Below are 25697 nucleotides of genomic sequence, written 5' to 3'. Positions count from 1 at the left end.
GCACAACTTACAAGCGGTGGCCAGGCACAAGCGCAAAAATGATGGTGAAGATGGCGGTGAGGAGTATGGCGAGGGCCTCGATCCACAGGCCTCTGAGGAGGAGAAGCTTGCGCACGTATCCCTCACCGACGGTGATGAAACGGAAGGGAGTTGTCTCCGACTGGGCAAATATGGCGAGCAGCGGCGACAGCGAGTAGTAGGCCGCCACGAGGAGATTGAAGGCAAAGAAGTAGGGGATGATGATGAAGAGACGGCGCGCCTTAGGGCTCCAGTCAAGGAAGACGAAAGTGAAGGAGAGGGTGAAGGCGCCCCAGAGGATGACGAGGCCGGCGATGAAGCGCAGCATGGCTGAGGTGGGGGTGAGGTTGCCGAACGCTTTAGCGCGGAGAAAGCGCGGGAACGCGTCCTGCTCAAGCGCTCTAAAGATGTAGATTTTCTGGGCATGGAAGAGGTCGGGGATGAGGGGCGATATCTTGCCGTCCGTCGAGACGGGCACGTTGGTGAGCCGCAGCGCGGGGGGAAGGTAGATCTCGTGCTCGGCGCCAGGGAGAAGGTAGCGGAGGTAGATGCGCTCGGCGCTTTCGGAGAGCGCGTTCTTTTCTATCGCGCGATCGCGCGAGATTATCGTCGGCGCGCGCTGGTTTTGCCGTCCCTTGCCCCAGTCTCTAATGCTACCGCGGACGTTCTCGATGGCGGACCGCGTTGAGTGGATACTGCCGGGCCCGCCGCGCCCGGTCCCGCGCAGACTTGGGGTGCTTTGCCGATGTGCGTCAAAGCCTTGCTCGGCATCCTTGCTCGTCCCGACACCGGTGTAAGAAGAGCGCTGGAGCTCGCTGCTGCGACGGGCGGCGGGCCAGTTGTCGCGCGTGTTGAGTTCGAGCAGCGGGGCCATGTATGAGCCGTTCTCACGCACATAGGCGGCAAACTCGGGCCAATCGTCCTCGACCGACTTGCCGCTGCGTTTCAGGTCCTTGAAGTATGCCTTGCACAGGTTCTCGTGTTGCTGCACGTCGAGCCAGAAGTCGAGGGCGTCTTCCGAAGACTCGCGCTGGAGGAAGATCTGCGGTCAGCGATGCGCAGAGGTCGGGTTGCGCACATAAAAGCAAAAGAGGTCAAGCGGCGCGCGCGTGCGGCGGTCAAGAACCTCCTGCAATGTCGGGAGACGCTTTAGATTGAGATAGCGAGAGGCGCGCTTGTTCTTGCTCGTGCCGGAAGGCTGGGGCATGGGCGGCGACGACTGGTCGTACTCTACCCCCACAGGGGCAGCGGCCTTCTCGTTGTGATACTGCATCGTCTCGGGATGAGATGAGGCCATGGCGACTGTTGATGGAAGCGGGTATGCTGGGGTCCGCCCTGTTGGGAGGGGGTGACGCTGAGCAGGTAAAGACAGACAGTGAGGTGGTAGATTAGATGATGAGGAAGGGGAAGTGGATGGCGAGAAGGAGTGAGATGATGGGATGAGTGGATGGATGGTGCTTTGCTGATTGCAAGTCTCACCGTACGGCCACGGTATCATGGACTCGTGGCGTCCCGCCCCGACCCGCTTAGGCCCCTGGTCCCTTAGAATTGCCACACACATGCCATTCACGTTGTTGTTGACATTTGACACATGGAATTCCACGTCATTCGTAAGGCTTACGGATATAAGTCCTATCTCCACCTCACTCTCCAACGGAATGCTGCTGATGCACGCATCCGAGGAGGGAAGCGGGGGAAGCGACAACCACCACGCCACCACGCCACCACCATCCATACCGTCTAGCCCTCAATCTGCGGTGCTGTCAACTCACTCCTCCATCATCCGAGTTCGGCATATCGGCATGCGCCTGCACTGGCCGCAGCTCTACACTGCACGACCCTTGCCTGGGGCACGGGGCCAGCCAGCGTCCGCGCGCCCTCATTCCTCGGTCCGCGCTGCATGCATCGACGCATGATGCTATGCATGGATCAAGTCTGTTCTCGACGCCACCCAGCTCATAGACCAAACGCGTTGCTGCGCACAGACTCGGGGCGCGCCTGACTCTTTAGCTTGGCGTCCTGCGCGTCCTGCGCGCGTCCTGGCGTGGGCAGCATCAGTAGCTTGAAGGAGCCGAGGGGAAATGGCGATACGGCCTGCGGCCTGCGGGCGTGGCGCCCCTCTGTTTCCGCGCCTTGGCAATGTTCAACGCGTTGACCATTCCACGCATGGGCTCCCGCGCCATGTTCTGCGTCATTGGATTGCGTGGGATGCCATGTTTGATGTTTTTGGGCGGAAGAGCTTGGCGCAGTGTGAGCGCGTTGGGATGGAGGATATGGAGGGTTCAGAGAATAAGAGAATAACCTAGACGAACGCGTCGCGTGCCTCGCGTTTGAACTATCACTCAGCCGGAGAGCTATAGAAGGCACAGGGCAGGGATATTGTGCAGGACGCGGAAAAAAACCGCGTCGCGACGTACCCGCTCTCCCCCCCTCGCCTCGTACCCACGGCCGTGAGCGGCATGGGCAAAGGCAACGGGGCAACGGGGCGACGGGGGCAACGGGCACTTGCTTGTCAGCAACGGAACATCAATTTCAAGCGGGTTAAGCGGACATGTTGTCGCGTAGCGCGCTCAGGGAAGGCAACGACTGCCTCATCAGGCCTGAGGCATGCGGGTCCGAGGACAGGGGAGGGAGGGGGGTGACGTCGGTCACAGATTTTCGAACCCAGCTGGGTAACGAGGCTTGAGGGCCTGAGGGGGGGCGCATGCCATCAAAGGCTAATCTGCGTCAGATATTGTAATAGGTTCCTAATCCCTTCGCCCTATTCTTTTACTCAATACATGGCGAAACGCCACTCGGTGTGTGGTTCCGGGATACCCACCTGCACACCTGGCGACTGACAGCGCTGCGTGATCGACCTTGACATTCTGGACGAAGACTGCCTTCTGACTTGAGAAGGCAAAAGGATGCGAGGGAGCCGGGGAGCGGGTTGTTACAGCGCTCCGCTTCGTGGTAAGCAGGGTAGACTGGCGGTAACGATGGGATCGATAGAGAGGATGCCAACGGTTGGTGACTAGGAGTGATGCAGCGAGTGGAGGAGAAGCGGATCGGTGGATCGGTGGATCGGTGGATCGGTAGAAGAGGCTGGCCCCTCGGGCAGTCAGTCAGGGTAGTCGTGGACAAGATTGCTCAGTTTGCCAGGGTGGGTGGCGGCTTGAGCATCTTGGGACTGCGGGCGGCGCGGCTGAGGCTTCCTGCGTCTCTCAGCTCTCTCGGCCGCCGTCACTGCGTCCGGCTCCCGGTCCGTCCGTCCTTTGCCATGCTTTGCATCAATTTCCCCTTGGCACTCGGCCTCGTTGTCATCCATCAGCCTCCTCCTCCCCTCGGCCTCTCAAGCCGTCGGCCATGCATCCATCTCTCCTCACTATCTCAACTTGCTTTCTCATCGTCCGTCATCAACTCTTACCCCCCCAACACCCACCCTCCCCAAAGTCGCGTCCGAGGGCTTCCATCGGGGCCGTGGTGCACAGCACAGGACACACGCACGCACACACCCACGCACGCACGCACGCAAACACTCGGGCAGCGTGCACGCTCAGTGCAGACGACGTTGCTGGCTGATACTGCTGTCCAGCTTTCAGCTTCCTGTTCGGTTCAAGATTCTCTCTGGCTTCGGCCTCTGTGTCTCTTAGATCCGCTTCAACCCCACCTCGCTCCATCACCTCGTTCACCCCGCTCACCTCGTTTCCTCTGATTCCATACCAGTGACGTCCGCCGAGGTTGTGCAATCGACAGTTCACTCAACAATCTCCTCCTCTACTTACATCACCCACGCCATCATCACCACCCACATCACCCACCCACTTCCCCCGCCTAATCTACCTCGACACTATCCTCCTCCTCTGTTTTGTCTGTTACACATCGCCATTCCTTCGTCCTGTCAGCTGCTTTCTTACCGCACTCGCACTCAACGTCCTTCGTTCTTGTCAATCAATCACCCACCTTCACCACCAAAGGACGCTCCACAAACCCCGGCAATACCAAAGCCCCTCCCCGCCGCCGCGCCCTTCGCCGCCGTGCTTCCCACCTCGCACCGAACGCGTTCCGTCCCACCTCACTCGCCCTTCTCGCGACATCTGACGCTCTCCGCCTAGCGCCAGGCTCGTCAACGACGTAGGGGCTCGCTTCCCTTCCCAACCTTCCCCCCTCCCCCTTCCCGCCCAACATATCTCCCACCGAGGACCAACCCCGCGCCATGCCCGCCTCGACGTCGGGGGCACCATTAGTGCCCCGCCGTCGGAAGCGTCGGGCAAACAGAGACTCTTGGTGGGCGCGACATGTTACCAAGCCTCTGAGCGTACTCAACCCCGCGACCCTCCTTGCCAGAAGGAGAAAGCCCTCAACACCACGATCCATCTTTATCAACCAGGAGCTCCCCTCCGATTACTTTGATAAGAAGGGACGACCGCTCAAGAGCAAGGTGTTCTGTACAAACCAGAACATTACCTCCAAATACACCATCATCACCTTCTTACCGCGCAATCTGCTTGAACAGTTCCGCCGCATCGCCAACATCTTCTTCCTGTTCATCAACGTCCTCCAGTTCTTCCCCAAGTTCTCGACCATTTCGCCTGGTCTCGTCATTTTGCCACTCATTGTCGTCCTGCTCATCACCGCACTCAAGGATGGCTACGAGGACGTCAAACGCCACCAGGCTGACCGCAAGGTCAACCACTCAGTTGTACATGTTCTCGCTGGCGGCGATGGGCAGTATGTCAACCGCAACCCGATGGAAGGCAAGTCCAAGACATTTGTGCGCGGTCTTCCGCTGCCAAGACGCAAGAGCAAAAAGGCCAAGTCCGAGGACATGAAGGCCAACGCCGACCTCCTCAAGACCGGCAATGAGAACGATCTCGAGCGCATTCACACGATCAGGTCTCAGGTTTCCACTTGGGACAACGATCCTGAGGCAGGCGACAACCCAAAGGAGCTTGGGTGGCAGCGCACGATTTGGGAAGACGTAAAGGTGGGCGACATTGTCAAGATTTATGACAATGAGCCCATTTGTGCCGGTGAGTTGGCTAGGTGTGGGATAACTTCGGCGATCTTGTGGTATTCATGGTGGTTTCGTCCTTCGATCGACCCTTCCCTCCAATTCCATGCAGGACCACTGACGCCCCACAGACCTTATCGTGTGCGCTACTTCTGAAGAGGAGGACGTTTGCTACGTCGAGACCAAGGGATTGGACGGTGAAACCAACCTCAAGTCGCGCCATGCCGTTCCCGGTATCACCCATCTCGACTCGGTTCAGGCATGCGCGACGACCCAGATGCGCATCGACATGGAGGCGGCGGAGGTCAACATGTACCGCCTAAATGGCGCAGTCGTCCTCCCTGGGGAGGAAGGTGATGTCACGCACCCTGTGACTCTCGACACCTGTCTGCTCCGTGGATGCGCACTCCGTAACACTGGCTGGGTCATCGGTATTGTCGCCTTCACTGGCGATGACACCAAGATTATTCAGAACTCGGGTCGCGCTCCCAGCAAGCGTTCCCGCGTCGAGCGCCAGATGAACCCACAGGTGCTCTTCAACCTTTTTGTCCTGGGCATTATTGCGATGATCTGCGCGGTGATCGACCACTTCCTCGAGAAGGAGTGGACACCGCAGGGCGCGTACTGGATGCTGTTCAACGACACGTCAGGCGACAACCCAGACATCAACGGTCTCTGGACATTCTTCAATGCGCTTATTACGTTCCAGAACATCATTCCAATCTCGCTCTACCTGTCCATCGAGTTTGTGCGCACCGTCCAGGCTCTCTTCATTTTCTGGGACCACCAGATGCAGTACTTTAAGAACGGACAGAAGATTCGGACCACCGCTCGCTCCTGGAACCTTTCCGACGACCTTGGGCAAGTCGAGTACATCTTCTCGGACAAGACAGGCACTCTCACCCAGAACGTCATGGTTTTCCGCCAGTGCTCCGTTGGCGGGAAGATTTACTTTGGTGACGAGGTGGAGCCCACCGCGCCCAAAAAAGACAAGCCTCTCGAGGACACCATGAGCAGCTCGGACGACAACTCGAACTCGACCGGCGATGCCGCGAGTGTTCGCAGAGCCGAAGCCGTGGAGATCCCGCCATTCCGCGACCAGACTCTCACGGCCGACCTGAATGATCTCGACTCGGAGCAGTCGCGCATCCTTCACGGCTTCTTCGTTGTCCTCGGTCTTTGCCACACGGCGCTCGCATCGCAGACCGAGTCTGGAACTATCGCTTACAAGGCACAGTCGCCTGACGAGGCGGCTCTTGTCCAGAGCGCTGCCGACGTCGGGTTTGTCTTCCTCGGCCGTGACCGTAACATCCTCCGTCTCAAGACTCCCTACGCCGAGCAGCCCGACGAGTACGAGCTCCTCAACGTGCTCGAGTTCAACTCGACCCGCAAGCGCATGTCGGTCATTGTGCGCAAATGTGATGACCAGGGCATGATTCTCCTTCTCTCGAAGGGTGCCGACAACATTATTTTCGACCTGCTCAACAAGTCCGACGAGTCACAGGCCAAGTTGCGCGAGAAGACGGACAAGGACCTCCAGGTGTTCGCCAGCGAGGGTCTCCGCACTCTGTGTCTCGCGTACCGTGTCCTTGAGCCCGCCGAGTACGAGGCCTGGGCGAGTGCCTATCATGAGGCGGAGGTTGCTCTAAGCGACCGTGAGCAGAAGATGGAGGACGTCATGGCTCAGGTCGAGACCAACCTGCAGTTGTTGGGCGCCACCGCCATCGAGGACAAGCTTCAGGACGGTGTTCCCGAGACCATCGCCGACCTTAAGCGCGCGGGTATCAACATTTGGGTTGCAACGGGTGACAAGCTCGAGACTGCCGTGGCCATTGGTTACACGACCAATCTGCTAACCGCCGACTCGAACCTGATCATCATTCGCGAAGGCAGGCACTCAATTCACGATCAGCTGCGCGACTCGTTGGGAGGGTTCTTCGGCGAGGATCTCCGCCGCTCCAACTCCCTAACGCAGCTCGACACCCGAGCCTCCACCCAGCTCCGCCGCGTCAACACAGGCGTGGGGTCGCTTGTCGGGGACGACAACGGCCAACGCCCAGGCGGTTTCTCGCTCGTGATCGAGGGCTCGGCACTGGCCGAGGTCTTCAACGACAACTCTGGCGAGTGCGAAGACCTTCTGATCCAGCTGGCCTTGAAGTGCAACACTGTCATCTGCTGCCGAGTGTCGCCCCTGCAGAAGGCTCAGATCGTCCGACTCATCAAGGACAACCTCGGCGTGCTTTGCCTTGCCATCGGTGATGGAGCCAACGACGTCTCGATGATCCAGGCCGCTGATGTGGGTGTTGGTATCTCGGGCGAAGAGGGTCTCCAGGCTGTCAACTCTGCCGACTACGCAACCGGGCAGTTCCGCTTCCTCAAGCGGCTCCTCCTTGTCCACGGTCACTGGTCGTACTACCGTAACGGCACCATGATTGTCAACTTCTTCTACAAGAACATCATTGGTATCGGTATTCTATTCTGGTACATGTTCTTCTGTGGATGGTCGACCACTTTCGTCTACGCCTACGTCTACCTGCTCTTCTGGAACGTCTTCTGGACACTCTGCCCTGTCATCGCTATCGGTGTGTTTGAACGTAACGCCGAGGATGTCGACCTCATGGCCCTCCCTGAGCTCTACCGCTACTCCCGTGAGCACAGATACTACAACTGGCCCCGCTTTTTGTACTATCTCTTCGAGGGTGTGTACCAGACGGCGGTCGGCTACTTTTTCATCCACTACACCTACGTGTCTACCACTACGCGCGGCGACGGCTGGGACATTTACAAGGACGAAATGTCGACGACCATGGCTGTTGCCGCTGCGATGTACGCGAACCTGTTCTCTGGTCTCAACATCGACGCGTGGAGCTGGTGGGTCGTATTTGCCGTATGGGTCGGCCCCTTCCTCATCTGGGTCTTCACTCCCATCTACTCGATCGTCCCCCCCACCACTTACATTTCTGGTGTTTACGGCAACGACATCTTCCTGTTCCGCTCGGCAGCGTTCTGGTTCGGCTGGCCGTTCGTAACCATTATCGCCCTCATGCCCCGATACCTCATCAAGTTTGCTAAGCAGAACATCTTCCCGAACGACATTGACGTGATGCGCCTCGTGCGCAAGTACCACCCCAATGTCGATCCCTTCACAGACCCCATGCTCGGTGGTCGTCTTGACAAGTCGCACGAGAACGACGACATGGTCATTGGCCGTGTGCAGTCCAATGCCGCCATGGCCAGCAGGAACAGCATCGCCCTCGAGGAGCTTACCGGGCCTGCAGAGTACACTCCTGCTACCGAGTATCCCCCGCGCCAGAGCACCGAATACTTGGGTCGCCGGAGTGTCGACTCGGCCAGCAGCCGGCCCGCACGACCCAGCGTGGACTCGAGCCGTGTGCGGCCCAGCATGGAGTCGCACCGCCCGAGTTTCCAGAGCACGCGTCTTGGCATGGCCGGCGGCATTCGCGGATCGCAAGTCGACAGTGAGTTTGCTATTCTCTATGCCGGCGTTCTCAGCTAACATCAGTGTCTACGGGCCTGACGCGCGAGCCCTCGCGCGGCTTTGGCTTCGATGTGGAAGAGGGTGGCGTGGCCATCAGGCGCATGCAGTCGTCCCTGTCGCAGACATCGCAGCAGCGCCAGCGATACACTTTGCGCCGGCTGGCCGTGCAGAACCGGCAGAGCAACTCGCCCGCGCCCTCGCCCCACTCGGCGTTCAAGAGCCTGCGCAACCGCGCCGGCTCGATTCTGCGCCCGCGCCACCGCTCGAGCACAGTCAATACGCGCGGCTCGACACAAATGAGCGGCGACGACGCCGCGCAACCACTTGCCGCGTCCCCGCCCCGATCGCCATAGATTGTCACTGTACGACTTACTGCCCTTGGGATCGCTAGACTCATATGCATAGCTAGGATATAATGACTGTTGTTGAGGAAACGTGCGTGAGATGAAAGCTGTGAAGTTGCGTGAGAAACGTTTGTTGATACGAGGCACGTTCCTGAAGGGAGTAATGTCTGATAAGGCCCCACGGGGAGGGAGAAAAACACGAGACAAGATCGATTTCAACGCTGCACAGATAGATGACGGGATATGCATACGTCTGTTATCACTCGGCGAGCTCAACCTCGGCGCGCTTGGCCCATGCGAGCGCCTCCCAGGCCTCCTTATCCCAGGGGCGAAGCATGACAGCACGCTGCAAGCTTTCGGTCCCACTCTCGCCCTCGAGCGTGAGCGCTATGCCGCGCATGGAATCGGCCTTCGCCGCCTCAGCGACCGGCCCGAAGCCCGTACGCTGCAACAGCGCGACAGCGGGGGCGCACTTCCCCGCCGCGACATAGGCGGCAGCGAGGCGATTACGTGGCACAGGGTCCCACGGGGACGCGGCGGCGCTCGCCTCGAGGCTGGTGATGGCGCCCTCCTCGTCGCCCTTTGCGAGCGACGCGGCCGCTAGCACGGCGTCGGCTGTGCGTTGCGGATCCTCGGCGCGACGCTCGGGCGAGGGGTCCGCCAGCTCGGATAACGCGGCATCCAGCAGATCTGCGTCAGACGAGGCGAGGGCGGCTGCGCCCAGCGCCGCGATGACCTTGAGAGAGGGGCGCTCGTGCTCCAGTCTGCTGTCAGTGTTTGGAGGACGTGCTGACTCACGATTCCATGAGCTGGTTCTTCGCAGCCTCCGCGGCATCCTCGCCGCCAACCGACCAGAGTGTGCGCGCGAATAGCACAGCAATTTCGTCGGTGAGTGCGTCGTCGTTCTTCGCTGCGTCCAAAGACGATTGGAAGCTCTCGAGAGACGCATCGAGGTCACCGAGCCAGAAGTGGGCAAGGGCCGCGCCCAGGCGGGCTTGCGCGAGCTGTCGGGCAACACGCTCCTCAGAGGATGCGGCAGCGAGTTCCGCCGCGTCCACGAACGCGCTCAACGCGCTGTCGTACTTGCCGGCGGCAAGACGCACACGCGCGAGGTTTAGGAGCGCGGTAGCGTACTCTGCCTCGACTTCCGCGCTCTCGGAGCGCTCGAACTCGTCCTCCAGTAGCTTGGTGGCTTGCTCGAGCGCCGACACCGCCTGATCCGTCAGGCCGAGGCGCTCAGTCACGAGCGCCTGGAGGTGCTTCGCCTCCGCTGACTCCGGATGGGCCGCAACATAACGTGCAAGCGCAAAGGCTGCCTGGTGTAGCGGTGCAGTGTCTCGCGCAAGAGGAGTGAGGAAAGGGCCAAAGGCACCGAGCGCAAGGGCCAGATCGGCCTCGAGCAAACTGCCAGCAGAGAGCGTGGCAGAATGCGCGAACAGACCGGCTGAGGCGTGATATTGCCCGTCCCTCTGGGCGAGAATCGCTTGGCCAAACCATGCGCGCGCATAGTCAGGATCGAGCGTCTGGGCTTTGAGGAAGCACTGGTTCGCGAGCTCGCGGTCGTCTGCTCGTGTATACAAGAATCCGAGGTTCGTCCACACTTCAGGGTCCTTAGAGTACAGCTCGAGTGAGACAACAAAGGCATGCTGGGCAAGTTGCTGACCTGCTGCGGCGCAAATCACGCCAAGAGCGTTCCACAGCCGCTCATCGCTCGGGTCGCGCTCCAGCGCCAAGCGCACTGCCAAGATTGCGGCCTTGGTTGCAGGTGTGCGAAGTTCCTCGTCTCGCGTGGCCAGGGTGTGGAGTGCACAACCGAGGTCATAGTGGGCCGAGTTGGCGCTGTGCTCGTTCTTGAGGAGGTGGGCACGGTAGGCGAAGGCGAACACGGCTGCCTTAACAGCGTAGTGAGGGCCTGGAGCGGCCTGCAGGAGGTTTGAGGCGTGCCCAAGCCCATTAACGGAAGAACGGCGATCATCATCATCCGCAACAAGGTGCTCGAGGACGGGGTGAATGATCGTGGCAGTAGATTCGATGTCTTTAGGGTCGACCTCGCGCTCGGCAAGTTTGAGCATCGCATCACCAATTAGCTTCCACGCCCAGGCGCGGTGAGAACGACCAGAAGTGAGTACTCGCAGGGCGTACTTGATCGCCGCATGGAAGGCGCTGCGCGAGCGCTCTCGGAAGCCGCCGGCGGCAGAGACACGGCCCAGAGCCAATGTCGCTTCAGCCAGCGCGGCTGTTACACCGACCTCAGCTGAGTTTGTAGCGGCGTCGACTTCCTCAAATGCCGCAATGGCGCCAGCATAGTCGCCCAACTGCATGTATGTCTCGCCCATGTGATAATGGGCCATCCACATGCTGGGGTCAATGTCCAGCGCCTTCTGCAGCGCCTTGAGGCCGGCCATGTGCCGCCCGCTCTTGACGTATGCGTCGCCGAGCATGCGCCACATGCTCGCATCCTCGGGGTCGGCACGCAGTGCCACCTGGAATGCCTGGATTGCCTTGGCGTAGTTCTTGTAGTACTGGAGTTAGCTTCGCCTAGGCATCAGCTTACAATCTCGGTCGAGCCCAGGGCCTTCCACGCCCAGCCGTTCGTCGGAGCGAAGCGGCCAGTAGAAGTGTTCATGGCGTCACCGCCAGCAACACCCTCGACACCACCCTCGCCCTCCATGACACGCATAGCAATGGCGCGGACCTGTGCCCACTCATCCTCGTCAGCGTAGCCGAACGCCAGACGCCGAGCGGCGTCGGCCTCAGTGGCATCGAGTTCAAATGCTTTCTGGAAGCACTTGAGAGCACGCTCGGTGTCAGGAGGCGAGTGACCTTCAGCGTAGCAGATACCGAGGGCAGTGTATGATGGTGCGAAGGACGCATCGGCGCGCAGCGACGCCATGAACCACTCCTCGGCCTGAGTGCGTGATTCAGCATCTCCAATCATCCACTCGGTGCGGCCGAGGCGCCACCACGCGCGGGCACGAACAAACGCCTCGTCATCCTTGCCCTCCTGCTCCTTGCGTGTGTCTCGGAGTTCAACGACCTCTTCAAGCACATCGCGGCCCTCGACGAGCTTGCCCTGGTTAACGAGGCACCAGCCGACTTCCTCCTTAGCGCCCGTCATCTCCTTGTCGTCGCCGCCTTGGTCGAGGAGGCGCTGGAACTCATCCTGGGCGCCCGCCCAATCGCCAGCAGCCTCAAGAATTTGACCGATGCCAAAGCGGGCAGCGTAGTTGACCGGTTGAGCCTTCAGGACGCCGTTAAGAAGGCGTGAGGCGCGAGGGTGGTGCTTGGGAGCGTAGTAGGGAATGAGCGCCACACCGAGTGCCTCGTCAAGGGAGATCATAGCCTTTGCAAGTGTGATGCCGCGCTCGATCTCCACCTCACGCACAAGCTTGCGGGCCTTCTCGGCGTACGCGATCGCGTTCACCCAGTCCTCGTCCTTCATTGCGACACTTGCCATGACTCGGTGTGCAAAGATCGAGGTCTTCAGGCTGTCGAGTGTCTTGGTCATGGCCGCAGTCAGCTCCTCGCGCTCCTCCTCAGTGAGATTTTCGGCGAGCTTGCCGTCGCGCTTCGCCTCGCGGCGGGCCTTACGGCGAGCGCGAGCATTCTCGCGGTCTTTGCGCCCCTTGTTGGGCCGGCGGTACCTGCTCTTTTTCTCCTTCTCCTTGTCGCTGCCGGGCGACCCGGTCTCGGCTGGTGCAGGCTGGTCCTCATCAGGCTCGGGCAAAGGAAGCTGATGAAGACGAGCATAGTCGTCGATGAAGTCGGTGAAAGCCGAGTTGGGGAACACCTTAGCGTACCTCATGAGCAGATCGTGGTCGTATTCAATAGTGGGCTCGTCGCGACCCTCTATAACCCACGCCCAAGCATCTTCCGCGCCAGGGACGCCGATCTCGAGGAGAACGAAACCTTCCGCCAAGCCCCCGGTGCGCTTGCAAGCCTCGGCCTTCGTAATCTTTGGTGTCTCGGGCTTTCTAAACAATGGCGGGGTATTTGGATCCTCTGCCAAGGTCGCTGAGGGCTTGGGCGGCAAACCGGCCGAGATCATCATGCCACTCTTTGCCGGCGCATTGGGTGGGGCCTTTGGAGCTGACTTCTTGTCCTTGCCGTCGGTGACCACAGACACAAGACGACGCCAATACTTAAACTCTTGCACCTCGACAAGGCGGCGCATGTCCTCGTCCACGGAGGGGTGAGATGATACGTCCCGCAACAGGTTGATCATCTGCGCTCCCAGCGGGCCTCCAAGCACTTCAGCGTCCACGCGACGGCGCACATCGCGCTCAGTTCCAGCGTTAATGCGCTGGCGGCCAGCCTTAACCTGGGCCTCCGTGTTCGTGTAAATCTCTGCCTGCACCCGGAGAAGTAGATAGAGAACGAGCGCAAGCGAGCCAGCGAGATGGTGAACGTGAGGCAGGGGGCGAGGGATCTCGGGAGCGGTCGCATCCTTAGCTGCTGGATACTTTGGGGGCTGCAAAGGCACGTAGGATCCCTGCGGCACCGGAGCCGTCTGGATCAGTGGGACAAGGGGTGACGAAGGCAAAAGCAGACGAAGCGCGTCGTACAGCTGTGGTAAGGAAGGAGCGTTCCGAATGGGCTTACCATCGCCTTGGGGCCATGAGTGAGTCGGTGCTCTATGACCTCCTGCATCGCAGCTGATGCTTTCTCGGCGTCGCCCCTGATGTCAGCTTGCGCTCGCTACATCTCGGTTCAACGTACGCATCGTAGGCCGCCTGCACCTGTATCTCAAGGAGACGACCTAGGTCATCCCAACGTTTGTTGTTTATGTAAAGCTTCTTCAACCCGGGCAGGGCGAGCGCATGACCGGGTGCAAGTCTCAGTGCAGCATGGTACGACTTCTCGGCCTCGTCAAGACGCTCGATATGCGTGAGGGCAAGTGCGCGAAACGCGAGTCTGAAGTCAGTGTCTAGCGAGACGCAAGCTAATGGAATGTTGTGGTTGGAACCGCTATTTGAAAGAAGGCGCATATTCAACGCCTTCGATGAACGATCACGACTCGCGCCCTATGCGCTGGCCGCGACTGGGTGTGCTAGTCGTCATTCTCGGAGCTCGACTCACACAGTCGGCGCCTCGGGGTCCTTCTCGCCAATGCTTTTGAGGAGCGTCGTTGCCTCATGCAATGCGCCCTCTGGCTCTTGATTTTGGAGCTTTGCGCGAATGGATTTTAGGGCGCTTTTCGTGCTCATCGTAGCAGTCGCTAGAACGCTGGGCTGCTAAACGATGAGTTGTGCGCTGTGATGGGAAGCAGAGATGGGGTGCGTGTTAGATGACAAGAAATGTTGGAACTGTGGAGGGGGGGAGATGACGCGTATGAGGCGCATAGGTGAAGGGGGGCAGCGGAGATTCAAGTGGAGGTCCGATAAGCGTGTTGGCTGCGTGGCTGCGGAGTGCCGGAGTGGGTCGGTTGCCTCGGAACGTTGTGCCTGCGTAGTGCGTGCCTTCCTTGCTCGGCGTGCTTCCGAGGATCTCGCTCAACCTCGTTAGTCAACTCGACGCGCTCCATATTTTATTCCTATTGTTATTATTATTAGGAGGCGGAACTTCAGAGGCCGATCATTTGTTAGAGGGTTCCAAATCGGGTCATTACCGCTGATTAGAATTAGAAGTGGTGTTCCAGTCGTGTAGGTATTTGCCTCCCCCACGACTTAACCCTTAGACATCAACTGCGCTTCCCGCGCTCACCCTTCACCCAGCTGAGCCTGCGGCCGCCCCCCATCTCGGCGAAGGCACACTCCTCACCCACGTCCACTATCTCTCCACCGACTACCACCTCTTCACTTCATCCCCATCTCATCTCTCTCCATCTGTCCACTAGACGCACTCGATACACGCCTAGATCTAGACGACGACCTTGGCAGACAACAAGGTAAGTTGGTCGATCCCTCGCCACCCCCCCCCGTCTCCCCCGCCAAGCCACGGGTGGAGGCACAAGCTTTTCCACCTCCGCACGTTTCCTCCCCGTGTTATCGCGGCCGTCGCGTCTCCACCCTCCAGCACAGCGCCACCCCAACAGTGCATCGCGGCGGTGCAGTGTCCATGCATACTCGCAACTTTGTTATTCCTTGCGTAGATTGCATTGCGAGTAACAAACAGGCTCATGCACTGTTGAACCCCAAGGTTCCCAATAGAGACAACCCTCGGCGGCCCTCTCCATTTCCCCGCACCACATATTTGATGGCTCATGGCTCACTCCAGAGACCGCCAACTTGACCTCCATCTTGCCAACAGTCTCCCTCAATCCCGGCTGCCCGCTTCCAGCCACCCCTTCCACTCTGCAAGCAGACGTGTCTCGCGACTCGACACGTTCTGCTGCAAATGATTCCACCTAACGACAATGCCGCCCTCGGCCTGTCCTTTGGCTCTGGCGGTCGCGATGCCGGGCCATCGACCACTCCATCAAGCCCCGAGCGGCGTCTGGTCAGCGAGAATATGCCAGCCGTGACAAACGCTAAGCAGGAGCTTCACAGCGGTGATGGACACAAGGCTGGAGCCGGCGTCTTGGCTCACCCAGCTATCCCCCCGCCCCCAAGTCCCCGACGGCATCGGAGTGGGGGCCTTTCGCGCATGCGTGCAGCATCGGGTGGCATTGCCTCGAGCAAGAGCTTTGGAGATTTGATTCATGGCTTGACCATGACATCTGCTCCTCAACCCATGGACACAGCCCCCGCCTCGGACGCGCCTCCAAGTAGTTGGAGGAGTGCGAGTGACGGGTCACGGCTCGCGGACGACCAGATCGAGAACCACGAAGGTGGCGACTACGATAACAGGTGAGCTTCTTCTCCTGCATCGTGTGTCCGGCTAACGAATAGCGCGCGCTTCTATCACCGCATGCACTCGTCTTCGCGGGCAGCGTCACCAACGAGGACAGGCAGCGCTTCGCCAGGGGGGCGTTCCGCGTCAGGAGGCGCCTCGCCTTTGATCATGCGCCGCAATCTCACACTTCCTCCAGGCAGCCAGGGGCACTCGCCAGGCGCTAATTTATCGACATCACTATCTCCAAACTCGCGGTTTCTCCAACAGCATCTTCCCCCAACCTTCCCGCTCTCCAACTCGCCGCAGCCAAGTCCAGATGCTGCCGATGCTGCAGACCCACTTGCGCTGCCTATGCCGCAATCAGCATTCACAAACGCTCAAGTCATCCTCACACCAACGACACGAGAATGGCGCGAACTGAAGGAGATTGGGCGCCTTGAGGGAGAGGCTGTACCGGACACCGACAGCGACTCAGCTAGTCCGACGTCCCCCGGGAGTGGCAAGAAGCCCGCAACCGGCAACGACTATTTCTCCAACGCGCGCAGGGACATGCCCGATACCCCCGTCACCCCTGGACGTCCAGTTTTCCAGCCAGTGATCACTGCTGCCAGCCCAATTCCGCCCGGTGACAAGGGGCCGGAAGGGGGCGATGGTGCAGGAGAGGTGCCCGCTGTCGTGCTGCAAGACATGGATGGCAATAGTATCAACGAGGACGAAGCCATTTCGATGGACGCGTCTCTGGGGTTCTCAAGCTTTGGCAGAAGTGACTCTCTCCGCATCAAAACTAGACCCAATTCCAAGACCCCGAAGGAGAAGACGAAACGCGAGCTCCAGCGCGAACAACTCTTCAAAATGGTCGACCAGGAAATAGCAGAGGCGGAACCTGAGCCCGAACCTGGGCATCGGACGTGGAACATCCGGGGTGTTGGTAGCGGAGGTGGCCTCGACTCGCGGATGAGTCGAGACGGCTCGTCTATGTCTGATGCGGGTGCGATTGAACCTGAGAAGAAGTGGGAAGAACCGCCCGTCGAGCTTGGATCACTCAAGGCAACACCAACCAAGGCGGAGCGCTCGCCCCAGTCCATGTCCGAGCGTTCGCCTTCCCGCTCACCCGAGGCAGCCCGAACCCTTGCCGCAATATCTTCTCCAAAGGATTCTGCTGCTCGACCTCGTCCATCTCCTTTGCAAGCCACGTCTGTCGCGGGTGCGACGCAATCTGGATCTGACGGGTCTCTCGGCTCGGATATTGACTCGGCTCCAAAGAAGGTCGAGCCGGCTCTCCAGTCACCGCCCCCCGAAACGCAGGTCGAGCGCTACGAGGCCATCCGGCACTACGCGCGACAACTGTCCACCCGCAAGTCATTAGGCTCGGGACCCTCGCGCCCGCCGTCTCGCGCGCCCTCGCGTCGCGGGTCCTGCGAGGCCGAGGCGACGACGCCGAGATCGCCTAGGAGACGCGACACGCTGCGTGTCTCGCTCGTCGCGGGGCGTGTCGTCAAACCAGCTGAATTTCCGGGGCTCTCACCCCTGACTCCTTCAAACCCTGCAGGTGTCATGTCGGCCAAGTCGACGTTGCAGAGCTTCTCGCCGTTTCGCCGTGCGAGTCCCACCGGAGTGCGGCCGCCACTGTCAACACAGGGATCGTCGTTTTCTGTTGGCGGATCGTTTTCGGGCGCCGGGTCGTACGCGTCAAGCATTCTCGCGCCGAGCCAGCCGCCGACGCCTGCAAATGAGTCTGCACAGAACGGAATTGGCGGCAACGGCATTGACGATTATATCATCCTCAAGGAGGCGGGCCAGGGAGCTTATGGCCTTGTGATGCGGGCCAAGGTCAAGGGTGCCAAAGGCGAGCCCATCGGTGTAAGTTGTGGCTTACATGAGCCGCAAGAGGTATGCTGACTGGAAGGATGAGGTCATAATCAAGTACATCATCAAATCTCGCATCCTCGCCGACTGCTGGAAGAAGCACAAGGCGCTCGGCCCGATTCCAGTGGAAAGTGAGTGTAGGCAGTCGAGCTGTCTGACCCCAGTCCATGTCATGGACTTGATCCGCCACTTGATCTACTTGCCCCCAACCAAGCCGCACCCTTGGGACCCATTCCGAACCAGACGCGACGCTAATAGCAACGGCGGCGGTGTCCTCGGACACTCAACTCCCGATCAAGTCGCCGACTCGGCCGCCGTCAGTCGCTCGAGCACCCCGGCATCGCAGGTGAATACGACGTCCCGATACATCTCGAGTGAGATCAAGCACGCCCCGGAAAGAGGCCACCCGAATGTGTGTAAGCTGCTCGACTTCTTCGAGGACCGCGAATTCTACTACCTGGTGATGCCGCGGTATGGGACGGGCGTGGATCTTTTTGACTACGTCGAATCCCACCCAGACGGTTTACACCCGTTCGAAGTTCGCAGCTTTGTCGGACAGCTCACAGATGCCGTGCGTTTTTTGCACACAAACGGCATTGTGCACCGCGATATCAAGGACGAAAATGTGATTCTCGACGGTGAAGGCAGATGCCAGCTCATCGACTTTGGATCGGCGGCACACTGGCGGCCGGGCAAGCGCTGGGACACGTTCAGCGGCACACTGCATTACGCATCACCGGAGATTCTGCGCGGCGAGATGTACGGCGGAAAGGAGCAGGACGTATGGGCGCTCGGCACGGTAGCCTACGTCCTCCTGGTCGGGGAGACACCATTCTCCGAGCTGCCGGATGAGGTCTTCACCGGCCTGGTACCAGGGTCACGCGCCGAGATGGCACTCGTAGCGCGGTGCGGCTCACCAGACGAGGGTCGCGAGCCAGACGGTGGTGGTTCACTGCGTGATGCCGCAGACTTCGTGCGCCAGTGCCTGCAACCCGAGGTCAGCGACCGGCCGACTGCGGAGCAGCTTCTGTTGCACAGGTACCTGGCTGGCGGGGCGGGGTGGGTCGGTCACCGTGGGTGGGACCGCAAGGCCTCGCCCGCGCCGATCACGGTTGTGGCATAGCTGTTTAGCACTGTGTTTTTAGAGGTATGGGGGATAGAACGGCAGAGCGCGGAAATTGAAGCAAATCTACATCTTCATCTGTCGTATCGCGAAGCAATCAATGCATGATGTGCGGGCCGAAGTGGAAGTGAACGTCGGGATGGCGTGGGCGAACTCGACACAAGCTGAAACCCACTCAGTAGTATGCGGGCGTCTCGACGGCGGAACGAGACTCGTCTCGCCCTGCCACACACCATCTTGTCATGTACGCCGCATTGAAGCGAGGTCACTCAGAATGGATATCCATCTCGCCTACCCCTTCTCACGCAACTGCATTGCTCACATGCCGTGCCCCATCTGCTGTTCTGGTGATCTGAGACGTGAGACGAGGGACCGAATTAGCCAGCGGCCAGCGGGACGCAAGCGATGCCCCGATATGACGCGCAGCTGCGCATTTAATGGCCTGTTCGCAAACTTTCACATATATTTTTGTGAAAATGAAATATTCACAGACCCTTAGTGATTGAGGAATAATTCGTATTTTCAGGGAAATCAGGGTTTTGTGTGAAAGCTATGCACGCCACGAGCGAAATGCGTTGTTACGTATTGCCACGCTCCACGGGGCCTAATCGTGCCTGATCTGCGGCGCGTCCATGTTGCTGATGTCGTCGATCTCGCGATACTGATCTTGCTGGTTTTAATCTGATCCAGCCTTTCTCAGCTTTACATATCATGTCGGACTCCCACCACTCAGCGGAAGAGTTTGCTGCCGTTGTGCTCGTCATGACCGCAATCCAAGCTGCCTTGAGAAATACTCCACAGCTCACAGCAGTTCCTCTCATCATATTTCCTGATAGGTCTCGCGAACAACTTCAGTGGTGGCTCCGTCATGACCATCCCGGCGCAATGCACGCCCACTTGGGTGTCGAGCCCAGCGCCTTCCGCTTCATTCTACACGAGCTTGAGAGCCGCTCTACCCTCCGGTCCACGCGAGGTATTCAGAGTGGAGAAAAACTCGCACACTTCCTCTACATATGCCGCGCCAACGTAGGTCTTCGTCATGCGGCCGAGACATTCCAAAAATCCATCTCAACCATCAGCCAGTAGGTTTCTTGCCGTTATTCAACGCTCATACAGTCATGTATACCAGGTTATCGACGCACTTACCGAGCGGAGCTTCTACGAGAGGTGGATATCCATGCCAAAGGCCAACACTCCCGTTCCCAGCCAGCTCGCGAACAGCAATCAGTTCCACCCTTACTTCAAAGACGTTATCGGCGCTATCGATGGTACCCATATCCCGGCCCACGTTCCGAACGAGGACCGCCAACGATACCGCGATCGCAAGGGCAACCTGAGCTTCAATGTCCTAGCCGTATGCTCTATGGACCTTCGCTTTATCTACCTCCTCGTCGGCTTTGAGGGATCTGCCGCCGACTCAACACTCTTCGCGGAGGCCCTCAACACCGACTTGCGCATACCTGAGGGAAGGTCTCTCCTCGCTGATGCAGGTTTCGGCATGAGCCCCCATCTTCTCACCCCCTATCGCCAAGTGCGCTATCATCTAAAGGAGTATGCGCGCGGTAGGCAGGCGTCAGTAAAGAAGTCAACGACGTTGGCTCACCCCAGTCCCTTGAATCCAAAGGAGCTCTACAACCTTCGACATGCTTCAGCCCGCAATGTCATCGAACGCATCTTCGGCGTTCTGAAGAATCGCTTTCGAATTGTTGCACACGGAACGAAGTACCCCGTACGCACTCAGCTGTTCATGATTCTCTCTGTCTGTGTCCTCCACAACATGCTGCGGTCCAAACATGTAGACGAGGCCGCGGCCATGAGGCCTCTTGAAGATCCTGCCGAGGGTGATCCAGGCTGGGACGATGATGACAATGATGACGACGACGAGCCGCTGGAGCCTTCAAACGCGTTCGGCCGCACGCGGGGTATCGGTATCCTTGGGATGAGGGACGTGGTGACCAAGAGGCAGTTCAAAGAGGCCGTGGCACGACGTGATGCGATTGCACAATCCATGTGGGACAACTGGCGTGCACCTCGGACTAGATAGAACTAGGTATGTGAACATGTGCATTATACTGTACAGTATGGTACAAGGAGGGAGAAGGAGCGCCATCAGCGGAGCCAGCGACGCTTGCCAAGCTGCTTGTTGAAGCCCGGGTTCTCGGGCAGCTCGGCGTCGCGGACCTTCTTGATGAGCTCCTCCATCTCGTACTTCTTGGCGGTGTACTTCTCGAAGTACACCATGTACATGGGGTCATTCGGACGATATCGCTCGAGGAGCGTCTCGGCGACCCGGATCTCCCTGTCGACGTATGTCGACAGAATGTCGATCACCTTCGCCTTCATGTCTGCCCCCCCAATCTCACGACACTGTACAAAGTCAGCTTGGGTGTCATCAGGTACTCACAGCCTGTTTGGTGAGAGTCTCCCGACGGAGACTGCACTTGCTACCCGTCTTGAGGGCGACGCATTCGGCACACGACGTACCGGGAACACCGTGGCAGCCGACGCGGAATGCTTGACGGCGTGTCAGGCGTTCGCCGCAGCTCTCGCAGGGGTGGGTGCGGGGTACTGGGTTGTCGTTCCGCACGCGCCACGCCTGCTCGCAGTTCTGCATGTCAGTCTTATCACAGTTCGGGCTCACCTTGTATGCGGTATCTTGTTGGAGGAAATCAAGATACTCGAGGCTCCACTCCTCCTCGATCAGATCAGTATACTGACCGAGATCTTGGAGGTGAAGGGGGAGAGGGGGGAGGGGGGGGGCGATGTAGCGTCGCCAGTGCGAAGGAGCCGCTTTGTTCATGATGATCGAGTTCTTGCGAGACTCATTGACGAACTCGTCGTTGACGTTCGCGTGGGCGTATCGGACTTCGGGCCACGGCTCAACGACATTGCGAAAGGGGACTATGATGTCAGTAAGTTGTCGTATCATAGAGTGGCACTCACAGCGAAACAGCAAGCCCTCAGTCTCATGCTCGCCGTCGTCGTCGCCGTCGTTGTCGCGCGCAGGAGGATCGCGGCGGGGAGGTGGGGGTGGCTGGGAGTTGGGGGTGGGCTGGGCCATGGTGATGAGGGGATGGGGGAGATGGGAAAGTTGGGGACGTGTCAGAGCCTTGAGACATGATATATATGCGCTGTCGGACAGATCGAGCTCCTCGGCCTAGAGGGATCGGCTGGCCGAGGGGCAACGCGCCCGTCACCAAGTGATGACGCCTACCGATCTGTAATGAGGTATGAGGATGACGGACATGTCAGTGGATCGAGTCAGTATCCAAGAGCAGGCGCTGTTGCCCTCGCAACCGCGCCTGCAACAATGAGTGACGCTCATCGGCGTGAGCCCAAGCGAGGGAGGGCGCAATAACACCGAATAGCACATTTGATATTGACGCCCTCAAGGCAGTCAGGTGACGGACAGGTCTGCACAGCAGGCTCAGCAGGCCGCCCATTCAGTTGCTGTTGGAAGAACTGCGTACACCGTTGCATCAGCAAGCAGAGTCAGCCAGGAATTCCTAGTATTTCGGGGGATAATTCTGCGTTGTCGGCTCGACACACACCTCGTGTACTTACACACGCAAGAGGAGGATCAGTCGAACAAAAGCTCGGTCTGGTTGGTCGATCGGAGGTGCTCGTTAAGGAGGTGATGGAACATATCGACTCGTTTCGCCTCGTCGGCTAGGAAACCGAGCACTTTCAACTGACCCGGGTGATCCATGATCGCCACGCAGAATTGGGCGCGCGTAGAGTAGGGGATGTCGACCTGCGACATTATCCAGTTGATCATGTCGGGCTCCAAGTGTTTGATGTTCGGGGTGAGAGCCTCACTCAGCCTCAGGATTGATTGATTGATCTCGCTGAGGTTCTGCGTGTGTGTGATCTTGCCAGACGCGTATGCCTTCCGCCGAGGAGAAGACACCCTCTTCCGAGCGCGAGCTGCCGAACTCTGCTCGCCGGAGTCGTCGGCAGAGGGTTCCTGAGAGATGAGCCAACAGGTGGGAGGATCAACGTACCATCAGCGAAGTCTCGAATGACGCCTCCGATTCCGGGACGTGACGCCACTCCCCAGGTCTAACGACACCCTTGCCTGTTGCCCGATTGTCAGCACAGATGCGCTCCATCTGCCTGTACGGCAAGAAAGGAGTACGTCTATAGGCTCGCAGGCTGGGTTTAACCTGAACGTTAGGCTGCATTGGGAGGTCACGGCCATACGTTGTTCCAGAAATTGTCGTCACCGGCGACGAGACACTTCTCTTCGTCCCACCCGGAGCCTGAACAGTCAAGAAGTTCCTTGACCTCGAAGTAGGTGCGTTTTGTGGAGCCAAACTTGTTGATACAGCTTTGAGCGTTGCGCGCGGGTCTGTCAGGATACAACTCGCTGCATTTCTTGGCGATGTGCCGCCATTGCGCCGCTTTGCCACCATTGTCGCCTGTTGCACCTTGTCTTTGGTCAGCGCGGTCAACGCTAGCAACATACACGAAGAATTCTTCGTAAATATCAAGCATGACACTTATCTCTTCTGGTGTCCACCTCACGTTGCCTTTCGCGTCTGTGCCACTTGAATCGGCATCGCGTCGGCGCTTTGGGAGGGCGGGCGAGGCCTGGACGAGCTCTCCGGAAAATAGTTGCAAAGACGGTGATACGGGAGGGAGAGTGGAGTTAACCTCACGTAGGCGCGGCTCCGGAGACGCAGACCAGGATAGCGCAGTGTCTCCGCGGTCAGTTCGAGAGACGGCGATTGAAGTTGAGCGACGCCGGTAAGTAAACGGTGTGGACGAGGTATTGGTCGCCACAAGCGCCCAGGCGTCGTGTTGAGAGCTCATGGGCTGAGCTGGCGAGACAGTCTCGTCTTGAGAGAGAATCAGAGAGAAGTCGTCGAGCGACATGGTCAAGCGTACGATAGAAGGATGAAGGGAAGGCGAGGAGGGATATCGAGTACACAAGTTGATCAGCGAGTGGCAAGACGGGATCTTCACAAGTTAGAAATGATGTGTCAAAGACTACCCTTGCATATCACCGCGCGGACCCTGACATTCACACAAGAAAAACGGCTCTCGCGCCAATTCTGTCGTTTGTAGGACGTGTGGAAGAAGCGGAAGCTAATGACATCACTTTTGCGTTTCACACAACTTCTACAAATGTTTGCGAACAGCTTTCTGTGGAAAATCAGGGAAAATCAGGGAAAACCCTGAGTTCCACACAAGAGTTCCTGAACTATGTAAGCGCGCTCTCGTACGGTGAGATCAAGTTTCACATTTCACATATGTGATAGTTTGCGAACAGGCTGTTAAGCATACCGCGAGCCGCGTGAGCCTCATTTCAACCCGAGACAGGCTGCGCTCGCAGCTCCGATCGTATCTCGGTCCTGCAGTCCACAAGGGACTCAAGGCGGTGTAGGCCGGTGCGCGGAAGCATGTATGTTTATCAGTCGCGACGCTTCTCAGCTTCAGATACCCATTCATTCATTATCCTGCCACGCAATATGTGGCCGTGGCTGCTCGCTCTCGCGCTGCCTGCGCTGGCGTGCGTGCCCAACAGCACGGCGCAAGCCGACATCCAAGCGCTCCTGGCCGCCGGCGGGCGGGGATACACGCTCTCCCTGTGCCCGGGGCAGGTGTACGACGTGGCCGGCCCGCTCAACTTCACCGCAGCCGAGCAGGAGATCAGCACGGAAGGATACCCGACGGGGGAGGCGCGCGCGGTGCTCCGCGTCGTAAGTGGCATGTGTGCGGTGCGGGGCAACGGCGCGGGGCTGGACGGCGTGCGTCTCCGCCACGTCCAGGTCGACGGGAACCGGGTCGGCAACGCCGGTGCGCCTGGGTCTAACGAGGGCAACATCGAGGTCGGGGGGAGCAATCGCGGACAGGTCGTCGAGTGGGTCCGCAGCTTCAATCCCCGCGGGTGGACGTGTCTGCATGTGTAAGACTTGAGAAGGCGGGGGGAAGCTCACGCCAGCGTCGAAGGCGAGCTGGCGTGCGCCAACGCCACGATTCAGCATAACGACATCGGGCCGTGCGGGCACGATACGTGGGCTGATGTGCGTGCGCTCCCTATCCTGCTGACCGCAGTGGGCGGACGGGATCAGCCTCTCGTGCGCGAACAGCACAGTGTACAATAACACGATTGTGGACGCCACCGACGGCGGCATCGTCATCTTCGGCGCGCCGTACTCGACCGTAAGCGCGAATCGGGTTCGCGCGAGCACAAGAGTCATGTTAGGAGGCATCAATCGTGCGTCTCCGTGAGAGGCAGGCGGGCGGCAGCGGAAGAGGGAGGCGGTATAGGCCCGGAGACTCACACTCTAGTCGTCGACATGCTCCCGTGGAAGCCAGACGGCAATTACAGTGGCACACGGGTCGTCTCCAACTTTATCGAGGGCGGGTACGCTAGCGCAGCGGGCAACGCGTCGAGAGGCCCTAACGCCGCGCGCGCACTCATCAAGATTGGCATTGGCGTGGGGCCGAAAGTGTGGTGGGCGTGAGTGTCTCCCGTGTTGCGACTACAGCGCGGAACTGACATCAGCGAGACTTACCAAAACACGTCGCGCGGCGGTGAAGTCTCAAATAACGTTCTCTCAGGCGCATTCTCGTTCGGCGTGGCCGTCGGCGGGGTGCAGAACTTTAGAATTACGAACAACTCGTTTGTCGGCAATGCCACGTTTGTGAGTCCTCAGCGTTGGTGAATGGACTTGTCTGCTCACTCACAAAGATTGGAAGCTACGGCGCCAACTGCACGCAGTGGGACAAGACGCCTAACCCTCCTACCGCGCTACTTCGCGAGCCTGACTCCCTCGTCAACGTTGAGATCGCAAAACGCGATGATTACGGATGGACAGACGGGCGTGTGCAAGGACTCACATGCTTCGTCCCACCGCCAGCAAACGAGTGGGCGTGGCCGTATGGCGGGGGCGGCTTCAACGCTGACCCCACAACCTCTGCATCTACACCACCCACACCCACACCCTCTGAGGTGAAGGCGCAAGACAGCGCTGCCACGCGCTTCGTCCCCGCGACGTGCCTGACGCTCATCGCTGCCGCAATGGCTGCTCTTGTATAGAACACTTGTCCGCATTTAGGACGCTCTACTAT

General features: G+C 59.1%; 5 protein-coding genes across 5 annotated transcripts; 3 read left to right on the top strand and 2 right to left on the bottom strand.

Moving 5' to 3' along the window:
- Positions 1-7: 7 nt before the first annotated feature.
- On the bottom strand, positions 8-1315 carry COLE_03933 (uncharacterized protein; the record flags this gene model as incomplete). Its single annotated transcript, XM_018422890.2, has 2 exons — positions 8-1060; positions 1097-1315. 2 exons carry the CDS (start codon positions 1313-1315, stop codon positions 8-10), a joined length of 1272 nt encoding a protein of 423 aa, XP_018279558.1.
- Positions 1316-4213: 2898 nt separating this feature from the next.
- On the top strand, positions 4214-8863 carry COLE_03932 (uncharacterized protein; the record flags this gene model as incomplete). Its single annotated transcript, XM_065626314.1, has 4 exons — positions 4214-5030; positions 5143-8347; positions 8417-8490; positions 8535-8863. 4 exons carry the CDS (start codon positions 4214-4216, stop codon positions 8861-8863), a joined length of 4425 nt encoding a protein of 1474 aa, XP_065482395.1.
- A 250-nt stretch (positions 8864-9113) lies between these two features.
- On the bottom strand, positions 9114-14061 carry COLE_03931 (uncharacterized protein; the record flags this gene model as incomplete). The annotated part of the gene is made up of 6 exons (XM_018421312.2): positions 9114-9618; positions 9653-11376; positions 11409-13421; positions 13457-13532; positions 13574-13768; positions 13934-14061. 6 exons carry the CDS (start codon positions 14059-14061, stop codon positions 9114-9116), a joined length of 4641 nt encoding a protein of 1546 aa, XP_018279556.1.
- A 1129-nt stretch (positions 14062-15190) lies between these two features.
- COLE_03930 (uncharacterized protein) lies at positions 15191-18617 on the top strand (the record flags this gene model as incomplete). The annotated part of the gene is made up of 4 exons (XM_018427330.2): positions 15191-15642; positions 15685-17488; positions 17535-17625; positions 17659-18617. 4 exons carry the CDS (start codon positions 15191-15193, stop codon positions 18615-18617), a joined length of 3306 nt encoding a protein of 1101 aa, XP_018279555.1.
- A 5474-nt stretch (positions 18618-24091) lies between these two features.
- On the top strand, positions 24092-25665 carry COLE_03929 (uncharacterized protein; the record flags this gene model as incomplete). The annotated part of the gene is made up of 6 exons (XM_018422889.2): positions 24092-24528; positions 24565-24646; positions 24678-24840; positions 24915-25086; positions 25132-25270; positions 25318-25665. 6 exons carry the CDS (start codon positions 24092-24094, stop codon positions 25663-25665), a joined length of 1341 nt encoding a protein of 446 aa, XP_018279554.1.
- Between the last annotated feature and the right edge of the window lie 32 nt (positions 25666-25697).

This window comes from Cutaneotrichosporon oleaginosum, assembly GCF_008065305.1.
Source record: "Cutaneotrichosporon oleaginosum strain ATCC 20508 chromosome Unknown ATCC20508_contig03, whole genome shotgun sequence".
Taxonomy (NCBI): domain Eukaryota; kingdom Fungi; phylum Basidiomycota; class Tremellomycetes; order Trichosporonales; family Trichosporonaceae; genus Cutaneotrichosporon; species Cutaneotrichosporon oleaginosum.
This window is presented reverse-complemented; position numbering and strand designations above follow the sequence as displayed.